Consider the following 17,427-nt stretch of genomic DNA (forward strand, 5'->3'; position numbering starts at 1 on the left):
CCACACGATACTTTTTGGCACCTTGCTTCATCTGTTTAAACGATGTGTTTGTCAGTGACGTCACTCAAACCCCATCCCTTCGCCCCCCTGTATGGTCGTATTATTTATTCCTGTTTTCTATTTGGTTTTCAAACAGCCGAAGCAAGATAAACATGAAGATGCCTTCAGTTTTATTGTTCTGTATCGTGGCTATGAGTGCCCTGGAATACTTTGTAACAGGTAATGAATTTTCCAACACTTTAACTCCCAGAATTGATGGATTGTGAATTTCTCCTTGCAGTTTGAATAAAATGTCTAGCAAGCAGGTGGAAAGCATAGGCAAACTTGTCTGCTTGAGGATTTCTTCTTGATAAAACAGTAAATTCTGTTAAGCTACAAGCGAGGAAATGTATAGAAGTTGATAAGGAGAGTGAAAGACCATGACAAGGCTGAACATGCTAAATTCTTATGCGCTTGTTTTCAGCTGCCTTCATTCAGGCCGAACCAACTCTAATGGGAAGAGTATCCAACAGACATTTTAAAGGTTTGGTGACAACAATGGAGAGATGTTAACTGTTAGCCGTAAATTGGCTAGAATTTTAACCGTCAGCCGTAAAAGTCGTTACTCCACTACCCTCTTATAGCATTTGTTATTTTCTTAATTTAATATATATTCCATTATTTAAGGCAATTAAATTATAATGAACGCATTTGAGAATTTTTATTGAGCCAAAACAGAACTTTCCCTTGTTTACACCACCTTTCAAGGGGGTCTGTTTGCCTTTTGTCAAATCCTTATCTCACTTTTATAGCAAGTAGACTAATCGCTAAAAATTGAAATCAGAAAGCCTGCTCAGCAGATGGTTTGTTATTCGTTTAATGGCGTGGGGGTGCGGAGCCGCGAGAAAGAGTGGGAGGCCTGGGGTGTAAAATAATTGGAGCTCGATGGGAACTTTGCATGACATCCCAAGAACGACTGAGAGGGAGACAGGGTTTAAAATTAAGAGGCCAAAAAATCACTAAGATAAATACGAGTCACTCGATGTCCAGAATCAGTTGTACGATTAAATGTTAATACTATATGTCAGGCATATAGGTGAGTGACTCTCAGAAACGTTTCAGACGAATTTGCAGAGCTCTGGTCGGGCAATCGATAATTTTGCTGGTTTATGTCATCAGATTTTGCTATCAACTTTCATCTGTAAGTGATGGATTATTATTGCAAAGCTGAGCTTTATGAATTATTACCTGCTTATTTTCAGCTGCCAACATTCCGACCGAAAGAAGAGAATCCATCAAAAAATGTAAGGAAAGTTTGATCGAGTACATAATGAATTGTTTGCTCGGCAACTTTGGACATTCATCAGAATGTGAAAACGACCAACTTGAAAGTCACTCAGTTTCCTCTAATTATGAGGCCGCTTTTCTTTCGCTCTTTGAAAATCAACCGTCTTCAGAGTGAAACTGAGCCAGTAAGGTCTCACACTCACTATTACACCCAAACCCCAAGTTGTAATTCATTTTATCATCCTGTTGCCGATCTGCGCCTGTTAGTCTGGAAAAAACTAAGATTAAAGCCACTTGATAACACAGAAAAGCTAAATACCCTGTGTTTGTTCTACCAGGTGGCAAATTCAAACCAATAGGTAAAGCTTTGATACGACTGTTCTCTCTTAGTGAAACAGAAAAGAGTTGGCACCAACTTTGACGCAATATTTATGAACAGGGATCGATGGAGGGCGTGAAGATTTGGCACCCAGGAGACTGCTGGCATAAGGTAAGTGTAACCGCGAAGAATAGTTACGCTTGTCACTTAAAAGTTGCCTTTTCCCAGCTTAAATAATAAAAAAAAAAAAAAGAGATGGCTAAGTTAAACGTCAATGGCTATAGACTGTTGTTCAGGTTCTAAAATTAACTAGCAGTGTTGTCTGTTATTCAGTGATTTAGTTTTGTTAAGTTTTCTCTCTTTGAGTTGACTCCATAAGGTAACGATAGGTGTTTAATAATTCGTTACACAAGTGAATCACCAAGTGATTCTCTACAAGATCACAATCTGAAAACTCAAAAAAGACAACGAGAATTAAAATGTTAAAAGAGAGTTGCTCAGGGAGAATGAAGATTTACAAGGATTCCACGGACGAACTTGAATCTCAAAAATTTAGGTAGCCTATTTAAAAACTTTTTTCTGTTTCCTATTTCAGGCATTTACACCATACAAAGCAAGTAGTTAGAAGAAGGGACGTGTAAAGATTTTTCTGTATTCATTGCAATTGTTAACGTAATAAAGACTGATTTCTGATCAAAAATCGTTTTCTTTGACTGAGAGATGCTAATTTTAGGGGGGGGGAGAAGGTTTAAGAAGCGACGTTATTTTATATTTGCTATTTAAAATAACGCTAAGGCAAGTTCAGATTCCAGAGAGTAACTTAAACCTTTGAAAGTTGTCTTGAAAAATACTATTCAAGTTTTGCTTAGCAAACCAGCCTTCACCTTAGTGACGCATAACAATCCTGGTTACCTTTCTCCCATGTCTTGGCAATATCTTTGAACAAAAACAGCTGCACATAAGGCTCGCCTCACTCGGTTTTTAGTTCACCGAGTGAATGACAAGTATAAATAAGATGTGAATAATGAATATTTGGGTTTCAAAACTTCGGCGGACTATTGAATATTATCACCGACATTCACTGTTTGGAAAAGCTTTCAGTTGATCATTAAGTCACTTGAGCAACGTCCTCAAAGAAATCAAACAAATTCCGCCGGAACAACAAAAGGGACAAAATTGAGAGAGAAAGTATACATCAAGATTACGTTTAATGGGGAATTCGCACGATCGATGTCGGTCTAAAGATCCAGAGTATAAGACTTGCCAAGATTCCAAGACTCTTAAAGCCCGACATTCGCAACGAGAAATCTATACCAGATTTTTTCTTTAGAAAACTTAAAACTTAGTTCTCAAAATTACTAGTCTTCTACAAGGCTATCCTAATGTTTTTCCCTGACATTATATTTATTTTTAATTATGCACAACGATAGAAAACAATCCTTTTAACAATAAAGATGTTTTAATAGGAGGGAAACCCTTCTTTTTACGGGAATGGTTTTCCAAAGTAATCATTCATATTTAAGACCTTCTTATCAAAAGTGGCAGCCTCGCTCCTTTACAGAATTCCAGAAGAAATACGACTGTAGAACCAAATTCCTTAATTTATTCAACGGCACTCACAATGCCTTCGGCGAATAATTGTTAAGTATTCCCACCACTAATCTGCTTGATGTTGTATTGATATTGCAAAGGGAAATTCTGTCTTGGTCACTCATAGGAGTTAAAGGGTTCATGGGATGTATGTTTCGGAAAATAAAGTGTTTTTATTTCCGTTATTTATTAACATATAAGAAATTTTGTCGCTAAAGCAGACTGAATTTCAAAAAGTAACCCAACCCTTTGAAAATAATAAACTGTACTGAAAATTCGATCAAAGACGCCGGCATTTTAAATTTTCTTAATTTCCTGTCTTTATTCTCTTGATCCAATGATGCTGTGAGCCTCTTTAGTTATCTATAATCATTCATGACCTTCATAAAATCCTGCTGTTCTCTCTCTGCATTACATCGACTATGTTTGTCGCTTCGACATTCACGTTTTGGTACACCAACAATTAAATTGGTATGTATTGTAAATTAATCGTAAAAATCGCGTACTATTTTTTTTATCAGCCTGTTTAGTCATTGTTAACACCTTGTCAGTAAAGATAATGTAACTTTCCATACCTGTCAGGAGAACTTACTTTTTTCACCTGCATGTGTGGATGGTGTTATCAAATTTAATGCAATGCATTTGCAAAGTATACAATGCAATGATCATTTTGTAAGGCATATCTTGGCTTTCAAATACCTACTTTGAGAATCCTTCGGAAGACAAAGTCTGAAATTTTCAAAACGCAAAGAATGTCGGCTGTTGTTAAAGATAATTAAATATTCTAACTATTTCTGTTTCTCTCATTCATAAACAAATAAGGAAAGTTTTCCTTGCACTTTTCCTTCTTCAGAAGAGCAAAGACTCAGAAAAACAACAACTTCATTTGAGTGCGAAAGTTTGATGAAAGCTTGGTTTCTGATGAATGTCCTTGAAAACTGGTGAAGAACGAAGATCAGTCAGTTGAAACAATACTAATAGTTCAAAGATTGTTATTTCATACAAGGAAGAAACTTTGTCGTTGTAAGCTGTAACAAATGTTTTATACGTCTCCATGAATGGTGTATTTCAGCGTGGCGATGTAATCATTTACTTCAGAAACTTTCCAAGTTGAGATTTACGATAAACGATGGCATACAAGAATTTTAACCAATTGTTGAGAGAAAAGGTAACACGGTGATACCAAAGCAGCTATAGCAAGCCCGCTAAAATATTTAACCCTTTAACTCCCATGAGTGACCAAGACAGAATTTTCCCTCACAATATCAATACAAAATCAGGAAGACAAGTGATGAGAACCAAGAAAAGTATCAATTAGGGGATTATTAGTTGATCCAATACCAAATTCTCAGAAGTAACATCAGAAGAATTGTACTGCAGACAGTAAGGAGAATTACTAATGAGATCTTGGGAGTTAGAGGGTTAAAATATTGCCGCTAGCAGGCTGCAATATTAAAAAAATTGCAGTGCAGCCAGCCCACTGCAATATTGAGCGTCTCAGCTAGTTAAAGACTACCCCTAATGTTTTGCATCATGATAAATTAAAAAGGGGCTTCTCCATTTTCCTCAGAAACTTGGACCAGACTAGAACTGTATACCTTCTCGGGCTGAAATCGCCGACATAAAGCAAAAAGAGAACGTTAGGATATTATGGGGGTCAGCAATTATCTGACTTGAATGGACGTGTTTGGCGACCATCCCAGCTCCGCGCGACTATGACTCGTGTTTTGCCTTTACAAAGCCTTTAACACTCCCTATTTGTTAGTTTGATCATCGGAATGGGCTGTTTTAAACGTTTTCTGTTGGCTCGCTGCGACACCTATTTACTTGTGTTTCTCTTAGAGTCTCGTTTTATACATGCTTTTAGCCTATGAACTTAAGTGCTCTGTATCGTGATAATGTATGTCATGGAATGACATACATTGACAGACATAATCTTTAATTTCGACAATTGATTGACTCGTGTCTTCTCCCTGCTCTTTAAATACAATGTCTATAGTACCAGCAGGAGGTGAGCCAGACAAACTGCGACAGCGAGAGAGTTTTACAGCGATAAAACGCTTAAATCTCTTGGTTAAAAAAAGAACAAGAAGAAGTTTGAGACAGTCTTGCAAGCTATGGGTGAAGGGTGCCTTTTGGTGCAGCTCTTTTTTGTTCCAAGAGATGGTCAAGAGATGGGAGAAAGGCGAGTAGGTCTTATTTTTTGCGTCACATGTAAGCAGACGAGTTGCTGAGCGAAATTATTCAAAATGGCGGCGTCTGTAATCGAGTTTTCAGCACATGTTGAGACAATTTTCAAAGCTTTAGGTTAACCTTTCCAATTTCATAATGCATGGGTGTTTATTTCTCGAGTTCTTCAAGAACTCGAGATTGTTATATGGTTTATATCTCCACCATTTAAAGTTTAAATGGTGGAGGTATAAACCATATAGTATCTGGAACATACACTCTCTTAAAACTAGCTTTACACAGTCAAAGAACGTCACTCTTTTTCAGCAATCAGTCTTTATTGCGGTTATGGCAACATTTACTACAGAAACAATTTTATTGCTCCCTCCTCTAAGCTACTTGCCATGATTGCTGTAACGTAAATACCTGCAAATGCGAAAAAAGAAAAAAATTATTAATGATAATCTCGGCCTTCGAAGAAGAAGGAGATCGAAATTTGTCCGTGCAATCCTTGTAAATCTTCAACATCCCTAAGTACTCTAGTATCACCTGGATTCCTACTGCTTTTTTAATTTGATGTTTTTCAATTCTAACCTTGCAAGGCACATGTGGGAAAACGCCACGCTAAATTCCAAGCGTGGCCATAGCTTCAAGTAAAACTTACCTTATCTATTCATTTCCTGGTCCCCATTCTTCAGCCCAAGTTTCAAGCCCTCCTAGATGCAGGCACAGCGAACCCACTAGAGAGAGCATATACATCAAAACTTAATTAGTTACGAAGTTAATACCTGGCAAACAAAAGTAAGGCATTAAGTTTTATTCATTCAAAGGCTTTATATAAATTTCTTTTAGGCTTAACAATGTATGCAAACGAAATCATAAGAGAAGCTCAAATTGCAGTTTTGAGATTCTTAAGAGTTGCTTAATCGTTGGAATTGTCTTTAGATGTGTTGAATACCCGTCAATGGACGCCGCCATTTTGAAAACAACTCAGTAACCTGGTCACACCCGCAAAGAGCGCGTTTTGGTACATAGACAGCTACTGCTTTGCTTAGCACTTAAGTCATCCTTTGAGTCAAAAATGTCTTTCTGAACAGCACATATTTCCTCATTGGGTCACCAGAGTTAATAAAAAAAGAACTGAAAAAAGAAGCTGCGGATTGAAGCATCCATAGCCGAGACAGTTTTCGAAAAGCTAGTCTGCTTTTTGGAGAGAATAATCAAATAGAGTGATTTCTGAAGGATACTTCTTCCCTAAGTTCAGTGTAAGTTTGCAGTTTCTGAGGAAATGCGGTATGTTGACTTGTTTTCTTGAAGAAAGAATATCTCATCTTGATGCAAGCCATAATCACTTCGGGGGATCGAAGACATCAAAACTTTATTTCTCGATGCGAATGCCCTATATAAACATAGAAAAATTCCCCCTATGCACGATAAAATCAAAATATGTTTACACTACAGTAGAAATTCTGCAAATAATGACAATAATATAAACATTAAATTCATAAAATTACATCAGTCTTCATAGAAAAACAAAACCAAATAATTAGAATAGGCAATCCTTACATCGCTGCAAGGATTCCTGTCTCCTCTCGGTGGGAACGTCGCCTTGAGCAGATGAAAACAAGTAAGAATTTAGTACGCTCAGTTTCGCAATGATTTGAGACTTGCGGACGAAAAGTAATATCAAACTCCACGAGATGAGCCTCGGTGAAGGACAAAATCATAGATTGTCTTACAGAGCTTTTGGTTAAATACAATACTAAAATGCACACGGCATTACCATAGCAAGATAGCAAGTCAATTATATACCTATTGTATTAGTGATTATCTATTTATTAAATGTTTTGAATTTATTCCCGTGTTTTTTTTCTTGGCTTCTCATTTTCAAACTGTCTCCTTCCCAGCCGTTCTTAGGATGTCACGCAAACCTCCAATCGAGTCTCTCTTAGGCCACCATAATTTTTCATCCCAAGCGTCTTTGCGCTCTTTTTGTGTCTTTGCCAGTCTGACGCACACGCCAAACCGTCTACCAAGGAGGTTTTATCCAAGTTATCATTTGTTAATCGATTAGCTATATAAGTGAATAAGGGACTCGAAAATGAATCCATAGAGGGAGCCAAACCCCCCCCCCTCTCCAAAGGAAACAGCGTAAACACGGAAAATAACTTTTTGCATAGACATAATCTTAAAATGAAGACAGTACAATAGGCAAGCTTACAATAATGATATATAAATAAACTTCAAAATCATATCTATTTTATACAATTGGCAAAAACAAATTATTTTAATCAGTTACCTTGAAATCGCCTGAGGAATATTTTTCTATCGGCTGGCATTTCTTCTGAAAACGAGCAAGTAAGAATTTAGTAAGCTGAGCTTTGCAGAGATGCAAAACTTGTAAACAAAAGCTGATAGCAAAACCAATTGGGGCGAGCCCTGGCAGAGGACAAGATGATAGATTTTCTTAACAGTACTTTGCAAATTTGGCGAATACATTCTTGCGAACTCAAACCTCAAGTTTGGTGTTAATCATTTATCATGTAGGTAATTCTTTATTAATGACATGCATGTTTTTTATGCATTCATTTATTTTTGACTGTCATTTTCACGCAAAGATCTCATCGAGCTCCTAGTGCGCTGCCATTATTTTCAGTCCCAAGCCTCTCAGATCTTAGCGCCCTTTTTCACGGCGGCATTCTTATAAAGCTTTAGAGCACATAATAAACCGCCCGCTTGACAGGCTGTATCCAAGATATTTATCATCAGTCTATAAGCCACGCAAGTGAATAAGAGGATGGACAACGAACCTTTTTCTTCCCTTCTCTGAGGCGCATCACCTGAAAACAAGAAAATAATAAATATAGAAGGTAAGCTTCGCAATGATACAGATTGGAGGTCACAAAACTCAAAACTCCATCGGATGAGCTTCGGTGAAAGACAAAATCAAAATCTGGCGCACACGCCAAACCGCCCACTTAGGTTTTATTCCAGTCATTATTTTTTAGTCTCTTAGCTATACGAGTGTACAAGGGACTCGAGAATGAACCCATGGAGGGAAACAACTCCCTCCCCCCCCCCCCGGGAAACAATGTAAACACGGAAAATAACTTTTTACATTGACACAATCTTAAAATACAGAAATTACAATAGGCAAGCTTAAGAAAATAATGTATAAATAAATATCAAAAACTTATCTAATTTACATAAATATAAAAAACAATTCATTTTAATCAGTAACCTTGATATAATCCTCCTGGGACCGGCATTTCTTCACCTGAAAACAAGCAAATAAGAATTTAGTAAGCTGAGTTTCACAGTGATGCAAGCCTTGTAGACAAAATCTGATAACAAAACCAACTGGGGCGAGCCCTGGCAGAGGACAAAATGATCGATTTTCTTAACAGTACTTTGCAAATTTGGCGAATACATTCTTGCGAATAACTCGCCTCCAAACCTCAAGCATGGTGTTAATCATTTATCAGGTAGGTGATTCTTTATTAATGACATGCATGTTTTTTATGCATTCCTATATTTTGACTCTTATTTTCACGCAAATTTCTTATGAAGCTCCTAGTACGCTGCCATTATTCTCAGTCCCAAGCCCCTCAGGTCTTTTTGCTCTTTTTCGCTGCGGCATTCTCATAAAATTTTGGAGCACATAATAAACCACCCGCTTGGCAGGCTTTATTCAAGATAGTTATCATTAGTCTATAAACTACGCAAGTGAATCAATAAGAGGATCGACAATAAACCTTTTTCTCTCCTTTTCTGGGACCCATCGCCTGAAAACGAGCAAATGATAAATTAACAAGGTGAGCTTCGCAATGATGCAATGATCCAAGACTTGAAGACAAAATCTGGTGGCAAAAACCGCAAGGATAAGCCACGGCGGAGGAGACAATGATCATTTGTCTTAACAGAGTTTTACAAATATGACTGAAACATATTTGACAATAACTAATTCACATACCTAACATGTGGTGTAAAACCTCGGTGATATATGTGATTCTCTACTGAATGGTTTGAGTTAATGATCGACAACAAACCTTGTTCTTCCCTTTTCTCAGGTGCGTCACCTGAAAACAAGAGGCGAAAGACAAAGTTATCAACCGTCTTACAGAGCTTTTACTTAAAAACAATTCTGAAATGCAACCGGCATTACGATAGCATTACGTTCTTGGCCACGGTATGTCACGCAGAGTTCTCATCGAGCGCCAATTACGCTGCCATTATTTTCAGTCCAAAGCCTCTTAGATCTTAGCGCCTTTTTTCGCGGCGGCATTCTTATAAAACTTTTGAGCACATAATAAACTGCCCGCTTGGCAGGCTCTATCCAAGATTTTAATGAGTTAATGATCGACAACAAACCTTGTTCTTCCCTTTTCTCAGGTGCGTCACCTGAAAACAAGAGGCGAAAGACAAAGTTATCAACCGTCTTACAGAGCTTTTACTTAAAAACAATTCTGAAATGTAACCGGCATTACGATAGCATTACGTTCTTGGCCACGGTATGTCACGCAGAGTTCTCATCGCGCGCCTATCACGCTGCCATTATTTTCAGTCCCAAGCCTCTCAGATCTTAGCGCTCTTTTTCGCGGCGGCATTCTTTTAAAACTTTTGAGCACATAATAAATTGCCCGCTTGGCAGGCTCTATCCAAGATAGTTATCATTAGTCTATAAGCTACGCAAGTGAATCAATAAGAGGATCGACAATAAACCTTTTTCTCTCCTTTTCTGGGACCCATCGCCTGAAAACGAGCAAATGATAAATTAACAAGGTAAGCTTCGCAATGATGCAATGATCCAAGACTTGAAGACAAAATCTGGTGGCAAAAACCGCAAGGATAAGCCACGGCGGAGGAGAAAATGATCATTTGTCTTAACAGAGTTTTACAAATATGACTGAAACATATTTGCCAATGACTAATTCACATACCTAACATGTGGTGTAAAATCTCGGTGATATATGTGATTCTCTATTGAATGGTTTGAGTTAACACTTATGTTTTTTCTCGGTCTCACATGATCATACTCTCACTATGCAAGGGAAGATCCTCCATAACTTAACTACAATCAGTTCAACTGCACACATTACAGCAGAAATGCTTAAAACAATAATGTATACTTTAAATTATCAAAATGGTATGTACATTAAATTAACAGCGAAAACAAATAACTTGAATAAGCAACCTGAAAGTTTTCTGATGTATCCTCTTCGCTGGACCTCCTTCCCTTCAGCTGAAAAAAAGCAGATAAGAAATCAATATTGCTCACCTTCGGAATAATTCAAGACTTGCGGATTAAATTTCAAATTGAGTTTTGAGACCACTAGATCTCCACTTGAAAAAGGGTCACCATTATCTTCAAAATTCTTGCTCTCCGTTCTCCTCACCAGCTTTTCTACATTTCTTTGTTACTAACCCAGGAGATTGTTCTGTTTTATGAAGGCAACATCCTGTAGCAGTTAAGTTTGTCTATTTTCACCACCTACTTGCTAGATATTGTATTGATACTGAAAAAAGAAGTTAGAAGTCAGTCAATTCCGGGAGACAAAGAAAATTCTTGTACCTGATACAAAACAATCCATGAAAAACAAAGCCACCATGCAGAGCAACAAAACTGTGGGTATCTTCATCTTTATCTTGCGTTTGCTACTTTGAATACTAAAGAAAAAAAACCCAGAAAAACAATTAAGCAAAACCGATATGGCTTTATGTGGAAGAGAGACTTCAGTGCGCTACAAAGCTAATTACAAGTAAAAGGCTAATCTACAGATTAACATATGGTATGAATACCCTGTGAATAACCTGATGTAGAGGACAGAGTAGAAATGTCTAGCGCGTGTCAAGATCTTTAGCGGGCTCACGTGTGAAACCATTGCAGGATTATAATAAAATGGCAAATTTTGCAGAAAATAAAGATAGGCGTGGTTTTTTTTTTGCCTAAGTTAAGACGCAAGAAAACATGACTGAAAGTCTAGCAACAGAGCGTTCTTTAACAGGAGTGCGAAATATTATTTGAAAACCATATTTTGTCCTTTGAATGAAATTTTAAGCGATAAAAATGAAAAAGTCTTATGTTCAGTAATAAGGTGTTTCTTGAAAAAAAGACCGATATTAACAACAGCTCGTATACTACAAAGAATAGCAGGTAATTTAGTGTTAACGACTGGGTTGAAAACGTAAATTAGCCACCGTAAAGGGTAAAAAAGCTGACGTTTCGAGCGTTAGCCCTTCGTAAGAGCGATGACGAAGGGCTAACGCTCGAAACGTCAGCTTTTTTACCCTTTACGGTGGCTAATTTACGTTTTCAACCCAGTTGTTAACACTAAATTACCTGCTATACTCTCCCACCGACGCAGCACCACAGTTTCTTTAGAAACTTACCCCTTTACTACGAAGAATAGTTTTAGCCAAGGAAATGATCTATTTAACCAACTTTACGCCTTTGTAAACAAGACTTCAGCCCTGGATATCTTATACCTCCTGACAGGAAAAATGTGAAAAGAACGGCCTCATGGAGAGAAGAAAGCAGCTTACTTTGCACACCTTGTCACAAGATTCTGTAACCCTCTTGAAGTCTTCTTCTCGGACGGGAATGAGTAACTAATGATCAAATTAGGGAGTTTGCAGCTCTTTTATGCGATTTCCAAACAAAGAAGAGTTACTATTCTTGGCCGGAAAGCGCTTTAGGCGAGGTAAAACAATAGAATTTGCTCTTCTTGTAGACACAATCACACTTCAGTAACTAAAAAGGGTAACTAGACATGAGTTTTCTTACACGATAATCTTGATCAAGATGAAATTTACGAATTAATCTAAATATATTTCAAATTTTAGTAAATGCGTTATTCACAGTCCATGATTGGAAAGGTACAGTTCAAGATGTAACCTATAGAAACCATTTCTGCCACTGCAAACAGTTGGATTGCCAGAGGTCAGAAGACGTAAATAGGAAAAGTCGAATTAATTCGAGGGCTTAAGAGTAGAGCTTCTTTTTCTATCACATAGATATTTACCACACATACGTTAATGTTTAGTCTTTATCAAAAAATACATATATCTATGAAATATCAGAATATTTACTTTTACAGGATGATATCTGCGTGCATTGGACATGATTCATTCTCGCTATCTTCATACGAAAAGATATCTGTGTCGTCATGGTAATCGATCCTTTGAACGTGGCGGTTTTCATAAACGTGGCAGTTTTTTTTTATGAACGCGGTGGCTTTTCTTTTCGCTTATACTTTTTTGAAAGCTCACCAACTTAAGTAAGCTGTCATAGAAAGGGGAATCAAAATTAAAATTCTCTTCACGTCCATATATCTAACCCCAATTTAGACCCTTGACCAAGGCTGTGACCCAAGTTTCACTTAGAGGAAACGACTGAATAAGGAGCCTGGGAGGGGAAGGAATTTTGACTTAGAATTTCGCGAGCATAAGCTTTGTTTCCATCATAAAGATATTGATTAAATACCACAATTTCTCCTTTTTCGTAGGATAAGATCTTCTCCATGCGTAATAAGTTTATAAACACGGTGGTATTTCTCTTTATGAACAGTTTTTTCTTAATTTTAGGCTGAATCTTATTCAGTCCCAATGTCAATCAAAAAAACTGACGAACGGTATCTTAGCGTAAAGGCCTTGTCAAAGTATGCTTTCGTCTAAGTGGAGTGAATAGTGGTTTAAAGGTAAAAGGTTTTTGTTAGTTATACAAGTTTCCCACTTTTTGTCCGAAGAGTTTCTCCAAAATAGAAACTGATGGTCAAGATACTCAGATAATAGTACCTTGCAGCGCCAATTATTCTAGTAATGGGGTCAGAATGAACGCTGGGATTGGCCAACCCTGTACGTACCAAGTCCCTCAAGGGACGTGCAGTTTACGTTAAGCGTGTTTTCCTTCGCTAAACCCAATCGATCTATAATTCACGTGCACCTCTGAACAAAAAACATGTTTTTAGCTCCGATATTTCGGATCGGTTTGAAGACGGAAGTTCTCTTTTAACATGCCCACCTATATCTAACTTGTAACAAGCACGTGCACAGTCAGGGTCGATAAAATGTCAAGTTATACGAAACATAACAAACAATGAGGCCATCGTAAATCTGCATGAATAATCAAAATACCAATATTTTACTTCATAACAAAACTCTGCTCTCCAAGAAGCTGCTCCAATTCCAACACAATTGTAAAACAGTTCCATAGCATTGAAACTTATCTTCGAAGTAAATAACTTGATTTCAGCCTTACTAGTGTCAGTGAAAAAAGTAAAAAAAATAAAAAGCATTCGCGAGAAGAAAAGCCACCGCGTTCATAAAAAACAACAACAGACAACTATCAGGTTGATTATTCAATTTATTTGTTTTCGCTGTTTATTTAATGTACATATCATTTTGATAATTTAAAGTATACATTATTGTTTTAAGCATTTCTGCTGTAATGTGTGCAGTTGAACTGATTGTAGTTAAGGTATGGAGGATTTTCCCTTGCACAGCGAGAGTATGATCAAGTAAGGTCAAGAAAAACATAAATATTGATTCAAAACATTTAATAGAGAATCACATATACCACCGAGGTTTTGCACCACATGTTAGATATGTGAGTTATTTGCAAATATGCCTCAGTCATAGTTGCAGAGCTCTAATAAGACAACTGACCATTTTGTCCTCCGCCGTGTCTCATCCTAGTGGTTTTTGCCATTGTATTTTGTCTACAAGTCTTGGATCATTGCGAAGCTCACCTTGTTAAATTATCGTTTGCTTGTTTTCGGATGATGCGTCCGAAACAGAAGGGAAGGAAAAGGTTGATTGTCGATCCTCTTTTTCACTTGCATAGCTTGTAGGCTAACGATTAATAACTTGAAGAAAGCCTGCAAAGCAGGCGGTTTATAATGTGCTTTAAAGTTTTCTAAGAATGCTGCGCCGAAAATTAAAAATTAAATTAAGCATAACTCATGATTTGCTAGTTGCTAATTAGTGGTATCGCAATAATAGCATGATTATCAATGAAAACAAGCTGCAAGCAATAATATTGGGAACAACTGATCATACGTTTTCTTCTGTTGTCAAGCCCTCGATTGACGTATTTGTTGCGAGAATTGACAACAAATTTTGTTTCGATAACCATATATCTGCCATCTGCAAGAAGATAAACAATCAGTTTAGCCTTATGTTAAGACTTCATAAACTGATTTCTGATTGACTTCATGTTACCACATTTTCAATACTGCTTTACAGTTTGGCATCACTGTGGTGCACGTAATGCAGAAAAGTTAGAGGCTTTAACTAAACGCATACTCACATTACTTAAGGATTACAGCTCTTCCTATGACCAGCTACTTGACAAGGTCAACCTCAATTTTTTATGTTTGTGAGTATATGCGTATGTAAAAAAAACGCTGATACAATTGTGGTGGAAGCTGAAAATTTCATGAACAAAACGTTTTACCGCGAAATGTAAATAACATATTTCTCTTTAAATTTAAGTAACTTACAAGATATCTTGGTTTATTGTAATATTCGAATTCCATGTTATCCTCAGCCCATCGTGGAGCGAAAGAGGGTCTGCAAACATACACTTTTGAGAGCCTTTCAAGACTTTATAACAAAAAAGATCAAGGCTGTGCGGAACGGGATGGAAGGGTAAGTGTAACAACTTATTACAGACTTCTACATGAACCCGAAATAGAAGGTTTTAGTTGAAATTTAGTACTTTTCGGGATGTCTAAGGTAATTTTCACATTCCCACACAGATCAATGATCTCCTTGGCCCATCAGAGAAAGGCAAAAAATGGTTTGCCAACATACAATGTCATTAAAGAATTTGGGAGGCGTCTCCCACAAATACCATAAAGATCGAAGCCGCGCGAAAAAACACGCCCAGGTCCCTTGAGGGACCTGGTGCAGGGTTGGCCAATCCCAGCATTCATTTGGACGCATTATTAGCCGAGTCGCATATTCTTCGTTCGTGTTTTCATAATTGACGTTCTTACTCGTCTGCTTCGCTCATTGGCAAAGACATTTTCAAGACGAATAGATACGTTTGTGTCTACGAGGCGATATTTAATTCAAAATTTATTATTTAAATACCAATTCCATATCAGTAAATCAAAAACACCGAAAGAACACCGGATGCAAAGATCAAAGGCACGTAAGAACTGCATGAAGAAAAGTTTCATACATACAAGACAAGCTCTCCACATAAAGCTTATTTTCTTTTAAAAAAGTCGATTTCAAATAAGAATATGCTGTTCAATCCGAAAAAAACGAAAAGAACGTTCGCGAAAAGCCGTGACACGTTCATAGACCCAATGACCATGATAACTTAGTCGAATTTACTTGTACAAATGTAATTGTTCAATAAATTGGAGGAATATTGGATTTTGATGAAGGAGTTTCAGAAATTTTGGTATTTCATTAATATCTGTACGATAGAAACGATTATTATATATTCAAGCGCTTGAAGTCATTGTTTTTGAAAGTCATCTTACCTCTGGCAAAACAGCTGTTTTCATTAACGAAGAAGATTGTTACTAGTTACATCATTGTTTTTGAAAGTCATCTTACCTCTGGCAAAACAGCTGTTTACATCATTTTAACAAAATGGCCATTTCAAATGGCATTTATGCTCAGTCGAAGTGAAATGTGATCAAAAGAGAAGTGCTTTAGATGGTTATGCTAGGAACCCTGAGTTTTCCCACTTCCTTACCTCGGGCGTTTCTCCAAAATGTGAACTGATATTCGATATACATTATGAACAGAACATGATTGCACGTGAACATGACTGTTAATTTATGTTCGAGCTTTGTTACGCTAAAGTCTCTCACTTGTTCGTAAAATCAACTCTCACTTCATTTTTTTTTAACAGCAGCCGACTCTATAATCAACAGATCGCTTATCAAGACACCTCTTATGGAAAACTTGGCAAGGACTGGCCGTTTCATTTCAGAAATGAGGAGAGCCACGTCGACAACACTGAATAACGTCTGCGCATGCCACTTTCTCGTATCTGAATACATGGCAACAGAATACATCAGTTGATGTGCCCCCAATTTTGGACAATTTAGACCGTTGATATCCTCTATCAACTCAAACAACTAACAAACAAACCTCAGTAGACACCTATCGCTTAAGACTTTCCGCCATATGCACATAACACCATATTTGTAGCACAACCTGTGTGCCCAAGCTGCATTTTTGCGATAAAAAAATGGTGTTCAAATTTTATTTTGCTTCCCTGTTAAAAAACGGTCTATTTCGAAATTTTGTAGCTCCTCTTTTCGTCTTAGGTCTTAATAGCATCGCTTTTAGTTTTCTCCAAAATTTCACTATCATGTGGGCAAATATGCACGTGGTGAAGTAATGTACCATTGTACGTGGAAATCGTTGTTTAGGCAGCGGGAGCGAAACAGTTTCTTTTTCTGTACTCGTAGTTCAGAATCATAATGGCCGAAAAACGCTATCGCTACACGTATGGATATTTTTTATTGATTAAAAAATATACAACGTTTGAACAGCAGATGCATCAACTTACTACGCTTTAAAAAATTCGTCGACATACAGATGCTTGTGGACGTGTACGTATTTGCGACATTTAGACAGGCTGGCCCGGTTCAGCTCAGAGCTGGTTTGAATGAGGGCCTGTGTAAACATTGACAAGGCCAGACCACAACACTGGGACCAACGCTCCTTACTCTTTATAAAAGTGCGTAAGTCCTTAAACGTCCCCTGCTAACCAGTACAGAGAAGATGCAGGAGACGGGGCTTACAATTTATCGTAGAATAGAATATCTATCCATTTGCCGATGTCATAACAAAGGCAGCACATTCTCCTCAGTTTTTTTTAGTCCCTAAGTGTTGGTCCAGTCTAAGATTTGAACCCTCGACCTTCCGCGCGTCAGTCCGGCGCTGTATGACGTGCGGCTAACCAAGGGCGGTTATCATAAATGTCAACGTGATCATAAAAGTCATGCCCACCGGCGTCCGTGTTTACCATTTTCAATTTATCTGAAGCTAAATATCAGCTTCCTTTTTCGGAGAAACGCTCCAGGCTAGAAAGTAAGAAACACAGGCTTCTT

The 17,427-nt window shown here is 37.5% G+C and overlaps 1 protein-coding gene across 1 annotated transcript; it reads right to left on the bottom strand.

Annotated features, from left to right (window-relative positions):
- Window positions 1–5,661: 5,661 nt before the first annotated feature.
- LOC131793726 (uncharacterized) lies at window positions 5,662–11,952 on the bottom strand. Its single transcript, XM_066169196.1, has 13 exons — window positions 11,897–11,952; window positions 10,917–11,011; window positions 10,539–10,586; window positions 10,067–10,096; window positions 9,716–9,745; window positions 9,394–9,423; window positions 9,100–9,129; window positions 8,586–8,621; window positions 8,155–8,184; window positions 7,644–7,688; window positions 6,911–6,952; window positions 6,009–6,084; window positions 5,662–5,770 (listed from the first exon to the last, which is right to left on the bottom strand). Exons 2-12 carry the CDS (start codon window positions 10,981–10,983, stop codon window positions 6,014–6,016), a joined length of 459 nt encoding a protein of 152 aa, XP_066025293.1. The 5' UTR covers window positions 10,984–11,011; window positions 11,897–11,952; the 3' UTR covers window positions 5,662–5,770; window positions 6,009–6,013.
- Between the last annotated feature and the right edge of the window lie 5,475 nt (window positions 11,953–17,427).

The sequence above is a fragment of the Pocillopora verrucosa genome, chromosome 6, assembly GCF_036669915.1.
Source record: "Pocillopora verrucosa isolate sample1 chromosome 6, ASM3666991v2, whole genome shotgun sequence".
NCBI classification, from domain to species: Eukaryota; Metazoa; Cnidaria; class Anthozoa; order Scleractinia; family Pocilloporidae; genus Pocillopora; species Pocillopora verrucosa.

Bases quoted from the DNA above. Each gene is read 5' to 3' on its own strand.
- LOC131793726 (XM_066169196.1), bottom strand. From the start codon at position 10,983: ATGAAGATACCCACAGTTTTGTTGCTCTGCATGGTGGCTTTGTTTTTC. The intron at 10,587-10,916 runs GTACAAGAATTT...GCTTTTTTTCAG, and splicing joins CATGGATTGTTTTGTATCAG to CTGAAGGGAAGGAGGTCCAG. The intron at 9,746-10,066 runs GTTTATTGTCGA...TCTTGTTTTCAG, and splicing joins CCAGAAAAGGAGAGAAAAAG to GTGACGCACCTGAGAAAAGG.